Here is a 12,489-nt window from a genome sequence, read left to right as displayed (position 1 = left end):
CTGGGAAGCTGGAAGAAATGAACTACCAAAGTTGTTCCACCACGTCGCTCAGAGTTATCATGGAGAGCAAACAGAAAGAGATTCGCATCTGTAGTGCACTGAAGAGGCTGCTTCTCCACTGAGATGGATCACAGAAGTTAAAAAATAAACAGCAAAAACCTTCCAAGAGCTGGGACTCTGGTAAAAATACAGACCCCCCAATCCCCAACTTCATTGTTTATCTTAACTCCAGTCTCATTCCAAGATTACTTTTTTAATTATCCTGTATCTATAAAATGTAACACATCAGATCTTTACAAACGGCTTCCACTACATAGATCAAGCAATTCTGTCTGCACTGGGGGTCAGCACCTTTGCCTGTAAATGGGCCAAAAACACACAAAAATGTTTTGCATGGATGTGCCAGAAGGGACTTTTCATGATCATTTCATGATCTCAGTTTTAATGGACCTGCAAACACCAGTCTTTGCCTTGAAGCTGCCATGTCTCTTTTTCTCTTCTGATTTCTCTTTTTCTCCCCCACTTCCAGAGCCCATCTTCAGACCTTTCATCCCTAACTCCCCTGCCTCGTTCATCCCATTCTGTTTTGCTTCAGTTGATTTCAAAAATCCTCTTTCAAGCTGCTTCGTGTGCTGGGAAGGGAAATGGTAATTAATGCATTTTACATTTCACTTGGCTGCTTTGCTCACATGGAAGGAAGAGGTGAGGCAAGAAGCAGCCATCCCTCCCATGTCACTGTCAGCACTTCACAGAGCCTCTGCTCCTTGCCACCACAGCTACAGCTTGCATGAGGACAAAAAGCAAAATTCTCAGTCCCTAAGTGCACCTGACCTATTACCAGGGTTTAAATATCATATTAGTTCAGTCCAGCATTAGTCTGCAGACTAAATTGTATTGATCATGCACTGTAAACATGTCCATTGGGCCAGCAGCACTGTTTAGCACTCTGTTTTGTTTGAAAACAAAAAGATAGATCTTCAAGAGATCAGTGGTCTTTTTCCATCCTTCCAGCTCCTGTTCTCCACCACCTCCCCTGCACCACCAGTCCAAGTACAGACTTGACCCTTCAGCGGGCAGTCTGCTAACTTGCTGAAAAGGAAACGGCAAAACCAAAAAAGGAAGAGCTTCCTGCCAGTTTGCAAAATGTTTTACAGAAAAGCAATAGCACTTACACAATTCAGGTGATTTTTTTCACACTTTCAAAGAGCAGTCCGAAGGGAAACTCTCCTCACAACATGACACTCCCAGGCCACATTCTTACAGATGTACAGGTCAAGTATTTTAAAATCCTTCTGTGAAGTGAGGACTGACCAGGAATCTCCTTTACCTCATTTATTCCCAGGGATTTACCTGCTTGCTGTGGCACATCAGCTGACAAAACTCCTTGAGGTCACATTATGCAGAACTATTTCTGACAAATTCCCCTTTGCAATTAGGGCTAGTGCTGTAAAACATTACCATTTATTCTGCCAGTTGAAGTACCTGGAGAAGAGTTATATTTAAAGAATGGTAGATTTCCAGTGGTGTACTTCTAATCACAAACTATGAATGTGAGAAGTAAATTGAGAATAAACACTACATTGTGCCATTTACTGTCACAATGAAATAAAGCTCAGCACGTACCATGACATAAAATGTCTTTCCTATCAGTGAAAGACATGCTAAAAAAAAAAAATCTACTACCTAATTATTCTCCTTTACCTGGCACTCATTAGAACACATCTGGATATGGCATTCAGTTTTGGTCCTCAAGCACATGAAAAATGCTGCTAAACTTGAACAGGTCTCTCACAGAACCACCCAAACGGTCAGAAGCTGGAGCATGTGCCCTGCGAAGGGATGCTGGGGCAGTGGGCTTCTTCAGGCTGGAGAAGAGATGGCTTTGGGGCACCTAACATCAGCCTGCAGTATCTACAAGGACATAATCAAGAAGACAGCACCAGGTTCTTTTTGCAGGTGCACAGACAGAGAAAGAGATAAATGGTCAAAGGGTCAGCTCATGAAGGAGAGGATGCTCTGACTTGACAAAAAAAATAAATCATGATGACAGTCTGTCACTGGAGGTGGTGAAACCCCGATCCTTGGAGGTTTGTGATACCCAAATGGATAAAGCCCTGAGCAGCCTGGTCTGAATTCAGTGCCAACCATTCTTTGAGCAGGAGGATGGACTAAAGATTCCTGAAGTCCCTGAGTTATTCTATGAAAATATCACACATGTAATAGATTAAGTATTCCTGAAATGCTTCCTACAAGCTATAGAGACAAATTTTCATAATTCATCACCCAAATGCAAATGGCAAAAATTCAGTCTAAAAACAGGGTAATTATTTGCACATATTTGCCATAAGCTAATTGCTATGGAAGCCAGTGAAAGTCAGCACACAGCTTCTTAGATCGGACACTTTTGGCAGCGGGAATATCTGTAGACTAGTTCTGTAATCACAAATCCACTTTCTAGTAGAGCTACCAAGCTGGAGGCCTCACGCAGCCAGACAAGCAATATATCCTGGTCTGTGTGTGTGTGTGGGGGGGTGCATATACATATAATATATGAGCCTTCTACTGCCAGAAGGAAATAAAAAAAATCCAGCCTGAGTCAGTACATTTACTGACTTCAAGCTAAAGACCAACAACAAGCTGCAAGAACATTCCCAGTAAAGGCATGCAAGAACACAACATTTAGTCTTCTTTCCCCATCCCATTTTCTCTTCACCCTGTTAAGTCCATCAGCATGGCACCAACAAGCCAGCCTGGTGCATACAGAGGTACATAGCAAATACAAAACCAAACACATACACACGCTCAAATAGAAAAGAGACAAAGCATAAAGAAGCATGCACAAACCAAGAACAAACGTGCAAGCCTCTCTTATTTGTGGTATCTATACTCAATTAGGTGGAGAGAGATGCAGATAAAAACCATGCCAAGTTACCTTCAATGGAATAAGAATAATGTGCTGGGCTGGGCTGGCTTGTGGTTAACCCTGTAGTGCAGGTAAGAACACTGTGCTGACTTGTAGATGGAGTCTGAATTAAACCACTTTCAGGTTTCATACCTGGCCACAGTGCACCTGAATCAGATAAATTGGACCAGTTATAAACAAATATGCTGGGACCAAACAGCATGCTGCTACCTCAGATTAAGATTTTTTGCTTGTTACAAAAGCAAGGAACAAATCACACATGGAAAATGTTTAATTTCTGCATTAGGAAGCCCTGATTGTCAGGCAGCACACGGGTTAGAGCTGCTGACAAAACTCGCTGAAAGAGAAAATTAAACCCACCAACAAGACCAACTTCCAAAGCTTTCAATTAAAAACCCATTAGTGTAACAGTAAGACTCACTGCCACGTAGGTGTAAAGGCACTGCTAATACCTCTGATGTTTTGGGCTGAGTTTCACAGCATTGTAAATGACCTCAGCTGTTACATAGCGAGGCTGGGGTTGGTATCAGTTAATCTCAAAGTCAACGCTTCTACTGCTTCACTGGGTTTTGGGTCAAATACTTAAAACCAAGCTAGAAGTCAGTAATTTTCATAGACTGACATAAGAGAAAATGGAGCTCAAAAAAAAAGGGGGGGGGAATCTGAAAGTTTCCTCTAACTTTTCTGCCATTCTAGAAGGTATTTGTAACAATAATGGCCAAAGCACACATACAGCAATGTGATTTTTAATTTGTATGTACAAGGCACACACAGGAAGTGTGGTTTCAGCTCAGGCACTGTGTTAAGGTCTAGTCTGCTGCACTGACAGTGGTGACAACAGCATCTGACTACAGTAACTCATCTGAGACCTGGCTCTTCAGGACTCTTCAGGCGCTTTTTGTTCTTGTTGTTTTGTTTGTTTGTTTGTTTCTGAATTCAAATTTCATCGTTTCTGTTTCTTGCAATTGTAAGTCCCGGGAATCCAGCTGAGGTCTGAAAGATGACTGTCAAATACTCAAGATGCTCCAACTTTTCCACCCTCCTGGACTAAGATTTGTTTCTAGGAAGTAGAAAAATTTTCCCTTGGAATAAGATACTGCATTTTTAAGAGTGGGCAGAAAAGCGCGTTCATTCTTTCAATACCAGACTGACGGGATAAAAGGATGCTGAGGTCACATTTTTATGGAATTAATGACTCAAAATTATCAACCCAGAGTATGAAATACATCTAGTAGTTAAAGCTGCTGCAGTCCCCACGGCAAAAGTCTAACCTGCCTGGGGTTAACCTACAGCCAGTTAAATGCATTTCTCCCTGGCCTGCAGTAAAAAAGCAGGAATTAGCTGAGAAGATCTACTTAAAAACAAGCAGGAGCGTGCAAAGCAGAGGGACAAAGGACATCTGGAGCTAGGCACAAAGCTCAGGGCCAGCAGAAAGACCAACCTCTCTCTTAAACCCCTTCCAGTTCAGGGAGGAAAGCACCAGCATCATGGCTACAAAAAACAACTGCAGCCTTTCAGCTGCTCCAGCAGGACGAGCCATGGGCTACGAGCTCGGAGTGTCTTAGGCAGAAGGTCACAGGAGATCCTAGAGCCAGACGAGGAGTATCTCCAAGAGCTCACTCCTCACTGCAGCTTTGTCAGAATCAAATTCTGCAATGGTTCTTTGAGACTGGGTATGTAAATAAATCAGTCAGTCACCCATGAGTCAAATTAACTCACCCATCTGGCTATCTGTATAGCCACTCAGGGTTTTGGTTCTTGTTTTTGTTATGGTTTCAAACCTTGAGAACCGTGATAATCAGCAAACAAAAGGGAAAAACGGATTTAAGGACGATTGCAAACATATTGCAGAAATTCCAGGACAAAACGTATGGGAAACAGATCCTTTAAGGAGAGTAGAAGGCATTGTTTTTGTTTAGTCTAGAAAGGGAATGCTACGGTCTTCAATTAAGTAAGTAGTTTTTAGAGAGGACAGTAACCAAAGCTCCTCACAGTGCGAGATCAGTGGACAAGTAGCAAAGGGCATTGATATCAGACAGTCACAGAACACACCAAGGTGCCTAACCGCTGTGATGGTGAAACACAAACCACCTCCGGATGCTGTAGGATAATCATCATACACCGGGTTTAAAGCCAGATCAAACAGACATGTCAGAGGTGTTCACAGGGTTGGTTGGATGCAAGTGCAGGAGCTAACTCAGGGCGTGTGTGAAGACATCTTTCAGACCCAGCTTTCCACGACCGTCTCCTTGTCATCACTCCACGTGCCTTCTACGTGATGCTCTACATTCGGTTCAGAAAGGCACGCTCTTGCGCTGGCGATGCACATTCTTCCCTGTTGTCCTGCATTTAGAAACTAGTGCAGGCTCCCAGATGACAAAGAAAGCAGGACGAGATGGGTGTAAGAGTCCTGCACATCTGATGGCAGCACTGCAGCTGAGGCAGAAGAATGCCACAGGACACGTGTACATACACAGAAAGGCCCCACACAGGCTAGTCTACCACGAGTATGTTTTTCTGGAATTAATGTAAACCATCACATCCACAATATTTCTAACACAACCTTAAAGCCACGCACATACAGCTTGTTTGTCATTACTCTCATTTTAATGTGTTGTTTTTTTTAAATAAATCTCTCCAGACCACAAATACATTTTGTGTGCAACAGTCAGCAGAGCACTAAACACCAAAAAAATTATTCCAGCACAAGGACAAGTGACAAACAGGCATATATATATATATATATACACATATATATATATACACACAGACAGAAGGCCATCTCTTCTCCAAAGGCAGCACCCTGAACTGAGTGATCTTAAGACTATGCTTGTGTTTGTCAGCTTGCTTCAACTTCACGCATAAAATACACCTGCCTTGCTCCAGTTAAGAAATCCATGATGCCTTCTTTTTGACATAGAAGCGAATGCACAGTAATAAGACATGCAAACCTTTGGAGAAGGCCCTTTGATGTGCTGGTAAAACGCCTGGCCTAGCTGGCCAAGTTCTCACCTGCTCAATGGAGATACTATGAGCGGACAATTTCTAGACTTTCCTTTGCACCATGCATATTTGGTCCTCAACACTCCACCTGACCTGTCCATCTTCTCGGTATGATCACATAGGTACTACTCCAGTAATGGAAATCATACTGGAAACGGCACTTTTAATATTTCCCTAACACTTAAATTCGGACTAAAAAATAGGGTATTTAATAGTAGTCCATGAAAACTTTACCAATGCATTTCAGTAATTGATCACATTTCAAAAAATATTTAATGGACAAAAGTTGCTATGAAGTCAATAGAAAATGCTGATCTCTTGCCCAGGTCTTCAGAAGACACTTTGAATGAAACAGCAGAAATTAACAGTTAATTAGCTAATTACTGACAGATTCCACAGACTTTGAATTAAAAAAAAAAGGTAGAAAAACACCACTGCCACCAACAAAACACCACACAGACAAACAAAACTCTACCAAAAAAAAAAATCTACCACCCCACTATGAAAATTTCACAGACAGGTCTGAAATACCTTTTTAAAACATCTTGGCCTACAAAATCAAACCAAACAAACAAAAAAAAAAAGTACACACAGCACAGTAAAATACAGAGAAGCAGCCTCAGTGCACTGTCCACAACAAACTGTCAATAAACACCAAACAAGTGAAGGAAACGACACCACCAGCCACTGTTTAGATGCACCAGAAGACCACGAAAGCAAAGGGCAGGCACCCTGGGAAGAAGAGCACATTCCAGCGACCATACCACAGAGTCAGGCACGGTCTGTCAGTAAGCGACTGTTTGACAACACCCAACATTAATTCACAAAAAAAAAAAAGCCAAGGAGTACAGTGTTTAGAAAGATAGCAGACAAACTACAGTGGCAACTGAAGGCTTGGGTCTGGACACGATGGAGGACTTAGCCTGGATGATCTTCAAAGGTCCCTCCCAACCCAAACCACTCTACAATTCTGTGACATGGCATCAAACCTCTCCATGCTCATTCATCCTTCCAGGGACAAGCTTTCCTGAAGGAATGACTGGAGAGTTCAGAAATCACAATGGACATATCTGAACCTTACTGGAAGGGACTGCGCTGGAAGTGCAGAAGCAGCAAACAGCAGCAGCCACCCAAATGCCCCTCTTCTCCTGAAGAGCCTCGAGTCTCTCTTTAAAACAGCTCTCACACCCTGCAAAGCTCCTACTCCATGTCTTTCAAGCAGTTAGAACAACATATCTCAGCATTAATACAGTGCTAATGTGATCTGGGAAACACTGTTTGATTAAACCCTAATGTCCCAGCTACTACAAAATTATCATTCTACTCCTAAGGATCCCTCAACGACAAACGAAAATTTCTTTCCAATAATCCCAGCTATATGGGGGGAGAGCGAGAAGAAAAGGGGCCGGAGGGGAAGAAGTGCATACATAAGTTTTACATGGTGACCGTTCTCATAAAGGTAACAATTTGTGCCAAATCACATAGCAGTGTAACATAGCTAATAAGAATGAGCACAGCTGCATCTGCTTTTCCACACCATCTTTCAAAAATACCATGACAAATCAGTTGTTTTGTAATATATATAAAAGTACTGGCTCTGTCAGTGGCTAGCAAGCCATACAAGTTGCTTTGCTTTTATACAATTAGTTCTTCAGCTATAAAAGACTATCCTTTTACACCCTGAATTCCTAAGATTTTAGCACTGAAAATAAATTGGCAAGAGGCTCTGTTAATATAGCTATGCAATACGACCACAACCCCCCAGCACAAACGTTTCATGGCTATCTCACAGCTGCACAGCTCACTGACAACACGTTGTTCTCTCCTGTGTTACCTGCGTGGAAGGGTGACGCTCTCCCCTCTCAGCAGAGCTAGGCACTGAGGGGCAGCCTCCGCCACCACACATTTTTGAGAGCTGGCAACATCACACATTTTCATATATGAAACCAAGCAGAGCGAGATCAAAAATGAAAAGAGAAGTTTAAATGTTAATTTGTAATAACCAGTCACATAATTTCATAAATGTGGGGATACTTAATCATTTTTTTTTCTCCAGCATTTGTCACTTCAATATATAGAGCATGAGAAAAGACCAGACAGCTCCTTTCACTAACTCACATCTCTCAGAAGTAGATGTTTCTGTCTGCACTACTCATCCCCAACCCCCTTTATACTTCACAGAGAAAAACAGCAATTATCTTCTAAAACAGACCAAGACCCCAGGAGGTGTGTCTCTCCATGCTCTATAAGGGAAGCATATGGTGAATAGCTCAAACCTTGCCATCCCGCTTTAGATGCTCAGTTACAACAGGACACTTATCCTCCAATCATCTGCAAAAACGGCAATGGCTGATAGAGGGCTCAAGTATCAGAGCAACATAAGCAAACTTATTTGTTGAGAAAAACTCAGAGACATTTTAGCATGAAATCTGCATTTGGTGAAACATGAGATAACAAAAAAGTCTTATTCCTGGCCAGCAAAAAGGAAAGGAAAAATATCTTCAACCAGTATGGGGCTTTGCATGATTTCACTGACCAGGAAACTGCACAAATGCAGCTATACCATAACTGGAGAAAATGATGACCCCAAACTATGAAATATCTGGCAAGCTTCATGGATAGACTTTCAAATTACTGGCCAGGAAAACAACTTTGGAAAAATAGGATTTTATAATATGAAGTCCCATCTAAAAGTGGCTCCCACTAAATCAGAGCTATTGCCACAAAACATCTTTCTCACATTTCGCTTCAATCCACGGTTTAAGCCACGCACGTGCTCTTCTACATGCTCTTCTCTCCAATACATCTGGTTAAACTTAACATTTGCTTTTTAATGAGACACAAAACAGTAACTACAGGCACTGAGAAGTCTTTGAAAATTTACTTCTTACCGAAAGGAGGTAGTCCGTAGGTTTGGGTGGTCTGGGGGTAGATCGTGTAGGGCTGAGATTGCTGTAGTGCTTGGTACTGAGTCTGACCAGGGTAAGGGCTCATTGTTTCCGATACAGGTACAGAAAGGATATGTGCATATGGCCTTATTAAAAAGAAGGAAAAAAAAAAAACAACCACTATTCACCTTATGCAGCTTTCAACCTCCAAGGCAGAAGACACCTTATTAAATCGCTTTAGAAAGAAGAAACAATTCACACTGACACACGCTCTCAGTGTAACACCCACTCGTGTTTCCTAATCTGACAGGCTCTTGGTTTGCTTGTTTCTTCCAGTGAAACCAGAGGAAGCTCTCTCCTTCACAGCAACAGAACACTACTTCTTTCTTCAGGACTGGGAAGGCAAGGAGAGAGGGGAAGAAAGAACTCCCTTTTCCAATAGGCATGAGCAGTTAGTTTCAATCATCATGCCTCCCAGCATCAATTTCTAAAGCTAATTTTGTATAGCATTATGTATCAGAACTAATGGAACAAAGAGACTATACAAAAGTAAGCATGGGGGATTTAGACCTACTATTCTGTGCTATGGGGAAAAACTATTAACATCCCCAAATGTGGTAAACAACCAGCAAAATCTTATACTCCCCTTATATTCATTTATGTCTGCCTATTCCTCAAATACTACAGGCAGTATTCAACAAGACTATTGTGTTATTACTTGAAGGTGCTCATTCATCCTTGTGAAGGTAAGACAATGGCCACTGAAGCCAAAGGGTGACTTCTCCCCAGGGAAGTGGTCACTGCACCGAGCCTGTCTGAATTTAAGAAGCGATTGCACTGTGCACTTAGTCACATGGTCTGAACTTTTGGGTAGACCTGTGTGGTGCCAGGAGTTGGACTTGATGATCCTTAAGGGTCCCTTCCAACTCGGGATATTCTATGATTCTATGATTCTACTAGCTTCAGTGTCCACAGCAGTAAGTGTCTGTTGCCTAGCAGATATGAAAGTGCAAGTAAAGCATAACAGAAATGCATAAAGATGCAAAAGATTACTTCAGAAAGGAGTTACAACATTTTATAACAATTGTTCAACTTACTTTGTAGAATACATTTGTGAGGTATAATCATTTGATGACCTTGGGATATAATCAGTGCATGTCATAACTGGAAAAAAAATAGTTTATATAATTACACAGGAGATTTCAAAACCCAACAATTAATGTCAGTTAAATATCACCACATGCAGTCCATTTTAACCAACACACAGTATTTAACAAAAGTTTTTTAGTTCCTTGGATATCTGTTTTAAAGTGAATTCTGAAAAAAATGGAGCATTAAAACAACAAAGATGTTCTTGCTGATCCACGGCAGGTAAATGCTTCAGTCAGTGCAACTTCCCCCTTTGTAGGTGTGCTTTCTCTTTACCAGCTGGTGCCCTCAGTTTTTGCAATTATCATTACAAAACCTCGACTTCAACCCCCGCCCACACCCTTGCACATCCCAAACGGCCTTCATGTGCACCAAAGTTTATGTTTCATTTCTGCACCCCGGAGCAGGCACCTGAGCAGCGCCCAGGCCTGGCACAGTACAGCTCATTTTCTGCTTACGCAGGAGTTCGCAGGCTCATTTTCTCACACGAACTCGGTATGACTCCTGCCAAAGAAGTAAGAGCAGAGAACATGCTTTTCCGCGTACTGCCTGTACCCATAGCATGGCTCCAACAACCTCTCTTTCTTTAGAAGAGCTGCTCCCAGCTTAACAAACTCAATCCCACAGACCATGGGCTGAGCACAGTGCACAAAGCTCAGAGTCCGAAAACGGATGACCTCAAAAGAAATTTGACAATTGCATATAACGGAACGCTTCTGGTTTTTAACACTGTCTATGGTTCTAGAATACCTCTTATGAGACAGTTCTCAATGATAACACTGGGGTGGAAAAGGGTGCCATTAAAAATATTGAATTCAGATGAGCAGACCTGAAAAATACTCAGTTGTCCATCAAACTAGGGAAGTGAGGATGTGCAGGACCCCTTGCACAGTTTCTAGCACCATACAGCCCCTCTTGCACAACACCTCCATAGAGAACCATGGTGCAGCGATCTCCAAGCTAAACAACATTTTTGGCTGTGAGTCTGTAGAGTGCGTGGGTTCATCAGTTCAGTTCTATAAGCACCAAACCCAAATTCTTAGCAAACACAGCTGTGCTGCTTATGGATCCATGCAACTTCTAGAATTTCCAAATGCCTTATCCAGATAGACAGCAGATTTTGCAGGCTGACACTTCTGGTAACTCCCAGAACAGCAACAGCAGATTGATTAAAACAGCAAACATGCAATCTGTTAGCAATGGGAAGTTATATGTTACATATTTTCAACTAAGTTGAACTGATTTACATTTGTAAGTAACTACAGGTAGTCAGAAATATTCTGCACAGAAATTTAATTCCATAATAGCCCCAGCCCTCTTTTTCTAGACGGGAGGACAGATTCCACCTCTCACTTACTATGCAATCTTTTTAATTTTCTTCCTCAGTTTCCCCTCCACTTACTTTAAGGAATTTCTGCAGACATTAGATATAGTTCTGAGTCTAAGACTAAGTGTATAGTGTATTACTAGAAAAGACCCAACCAGCTGTGTAGAGATAATGACTTATAAAACTAAAATCTTTTATAACGGGCATTATTATTGATCAACACAACCCTTCCCTGAACAAAAACAATGCACACGGCAGGTAAGACACAGCAGTAACCAGCAGCAAGTTTGGGGACAGTAATACAGAAGTAGATAGCAAATGGTATCTGCATACCATTAGCCACACAAAGAGAGGCATCAGTGCTTTGTTAGCACCACACGAAACTTTCACCTTACAACTGATAGCGAGGATAGGCTAAAGATTACAAGGAGGAGACAAACCTAGCACTTGATGAAGCAAAATACTAAGACCAGTGAAAGAAATGAGGAAAGACGCCAAGAGCAGAAGAACTCTGAGATACTTACTCTCACTTGACATGGGAAGGTTTGAACCAAGGTTTGAAGATTCAGGTTTCTGATCGCTGACTTCTGTGTTGCTCACATGACTGCCAGGACAAATAAAAGCTAATCATTAGCATTATGAACCTTTGCATTAACATCCTTGGGCATCTTAACCCCCGGTTTCAGCCTTCCAAACTGAGAGAAACTGACTCTTAACAGAAACTAGCTCTGCACTCTTTGATATTTCACACAGACATCCTAAGAGACAGATCTGCAACTCTGATTAGACACTAAACTGTCATCACCTTCAGCATGTTAACTCACCAACTGGTCTCTGGATACGAGGCTATATCTTCACCGACAGCTCAGCAGACCTTGCAGAACTTGGCGCTGCCGCCTGCAGTGCTAAGTATGAACTTTCCTCCTGGCCACCTAATCCCTGCAGTTCAGGCACCCGCCAGGCTCTTCCATGAGAGTTTAATTTGCTAAACCAGCACAAAAAAATCATGGGGTTGTTTTTGCTGGGATAATAGACTAAAACTTGGTGCAGAGGGTGAGCTACAAGCAGGAACTCCTCCTCTCAGGAGCAATAGCCTATTCTGTTGTCTCCCTCACCTTGTAAAACTGCAGTCTGAAAACATCTGAATAAAACAGATGCCTCAAAACTTCGTGAAAAGCTGTGTTGCAGAACTAAAAATA

At 42.0% G+C, this 12,489-nt stretch overlaps 1 protein-coding gene across 7 annotated transcripts in view; it reads right to left on the bottom strand.

The window, feature by feature from the left end:
• EYA3 (EYA transcriptional coactivator and phosphatase 3) overlaps nucleotides 1-12,489 on the bottom strand; it is a 66,939-nt gene that overhangs the window by 20,663 nt on the left and 33,787 nt on the right. For 4 of the 7 annotated variants that reach the window (XM_083810174.1, XM_083810171.1, XM_083810172.1 and 1 more), the window contains 4 exons: nucleotides 11,815-11,894; nucleotides 9,912-9,978; nucleotides 8,818-8,960; nucleotides 2,933-3,070 (listed from right to left, as the gene is read on the bottom strand). In XM_083810174.1, coding sequence (XP_083666300.1) covers nucleotides 2,933-3,070; nucleotides 8,818-8,960; nucleotides 9,912-9,978; nucleotides 11,815-11,894 — 428 coding nt within the window. The remainder of the gene's footprint in view (nucleotides 1-2,932; nucleotides 3,071-8,817; nucleotides 8,961-9,911; nucleotides 9,979-11,814; nucleotides 11,895-12,489) is intronic. The other 3 variants (XM_083810177.1, XM_083810175.1, XM_083810176.1) reach the window with 1 other exon arrangement.

This window comes from Anser anser (assembly GCF_964211835.1).
Source record: "Anser anser genome assembly, chromosome: 24".
Taxonomy (NCBI): domain Eukaryota; kingdom Metazoa; phylum Chordata; class Aves; order Anseriformes; family Anatidae; genus Anser; species Anser anser.
This window is presented reverse-complemented; position numbering and strand designations above follow the sequence as displayed.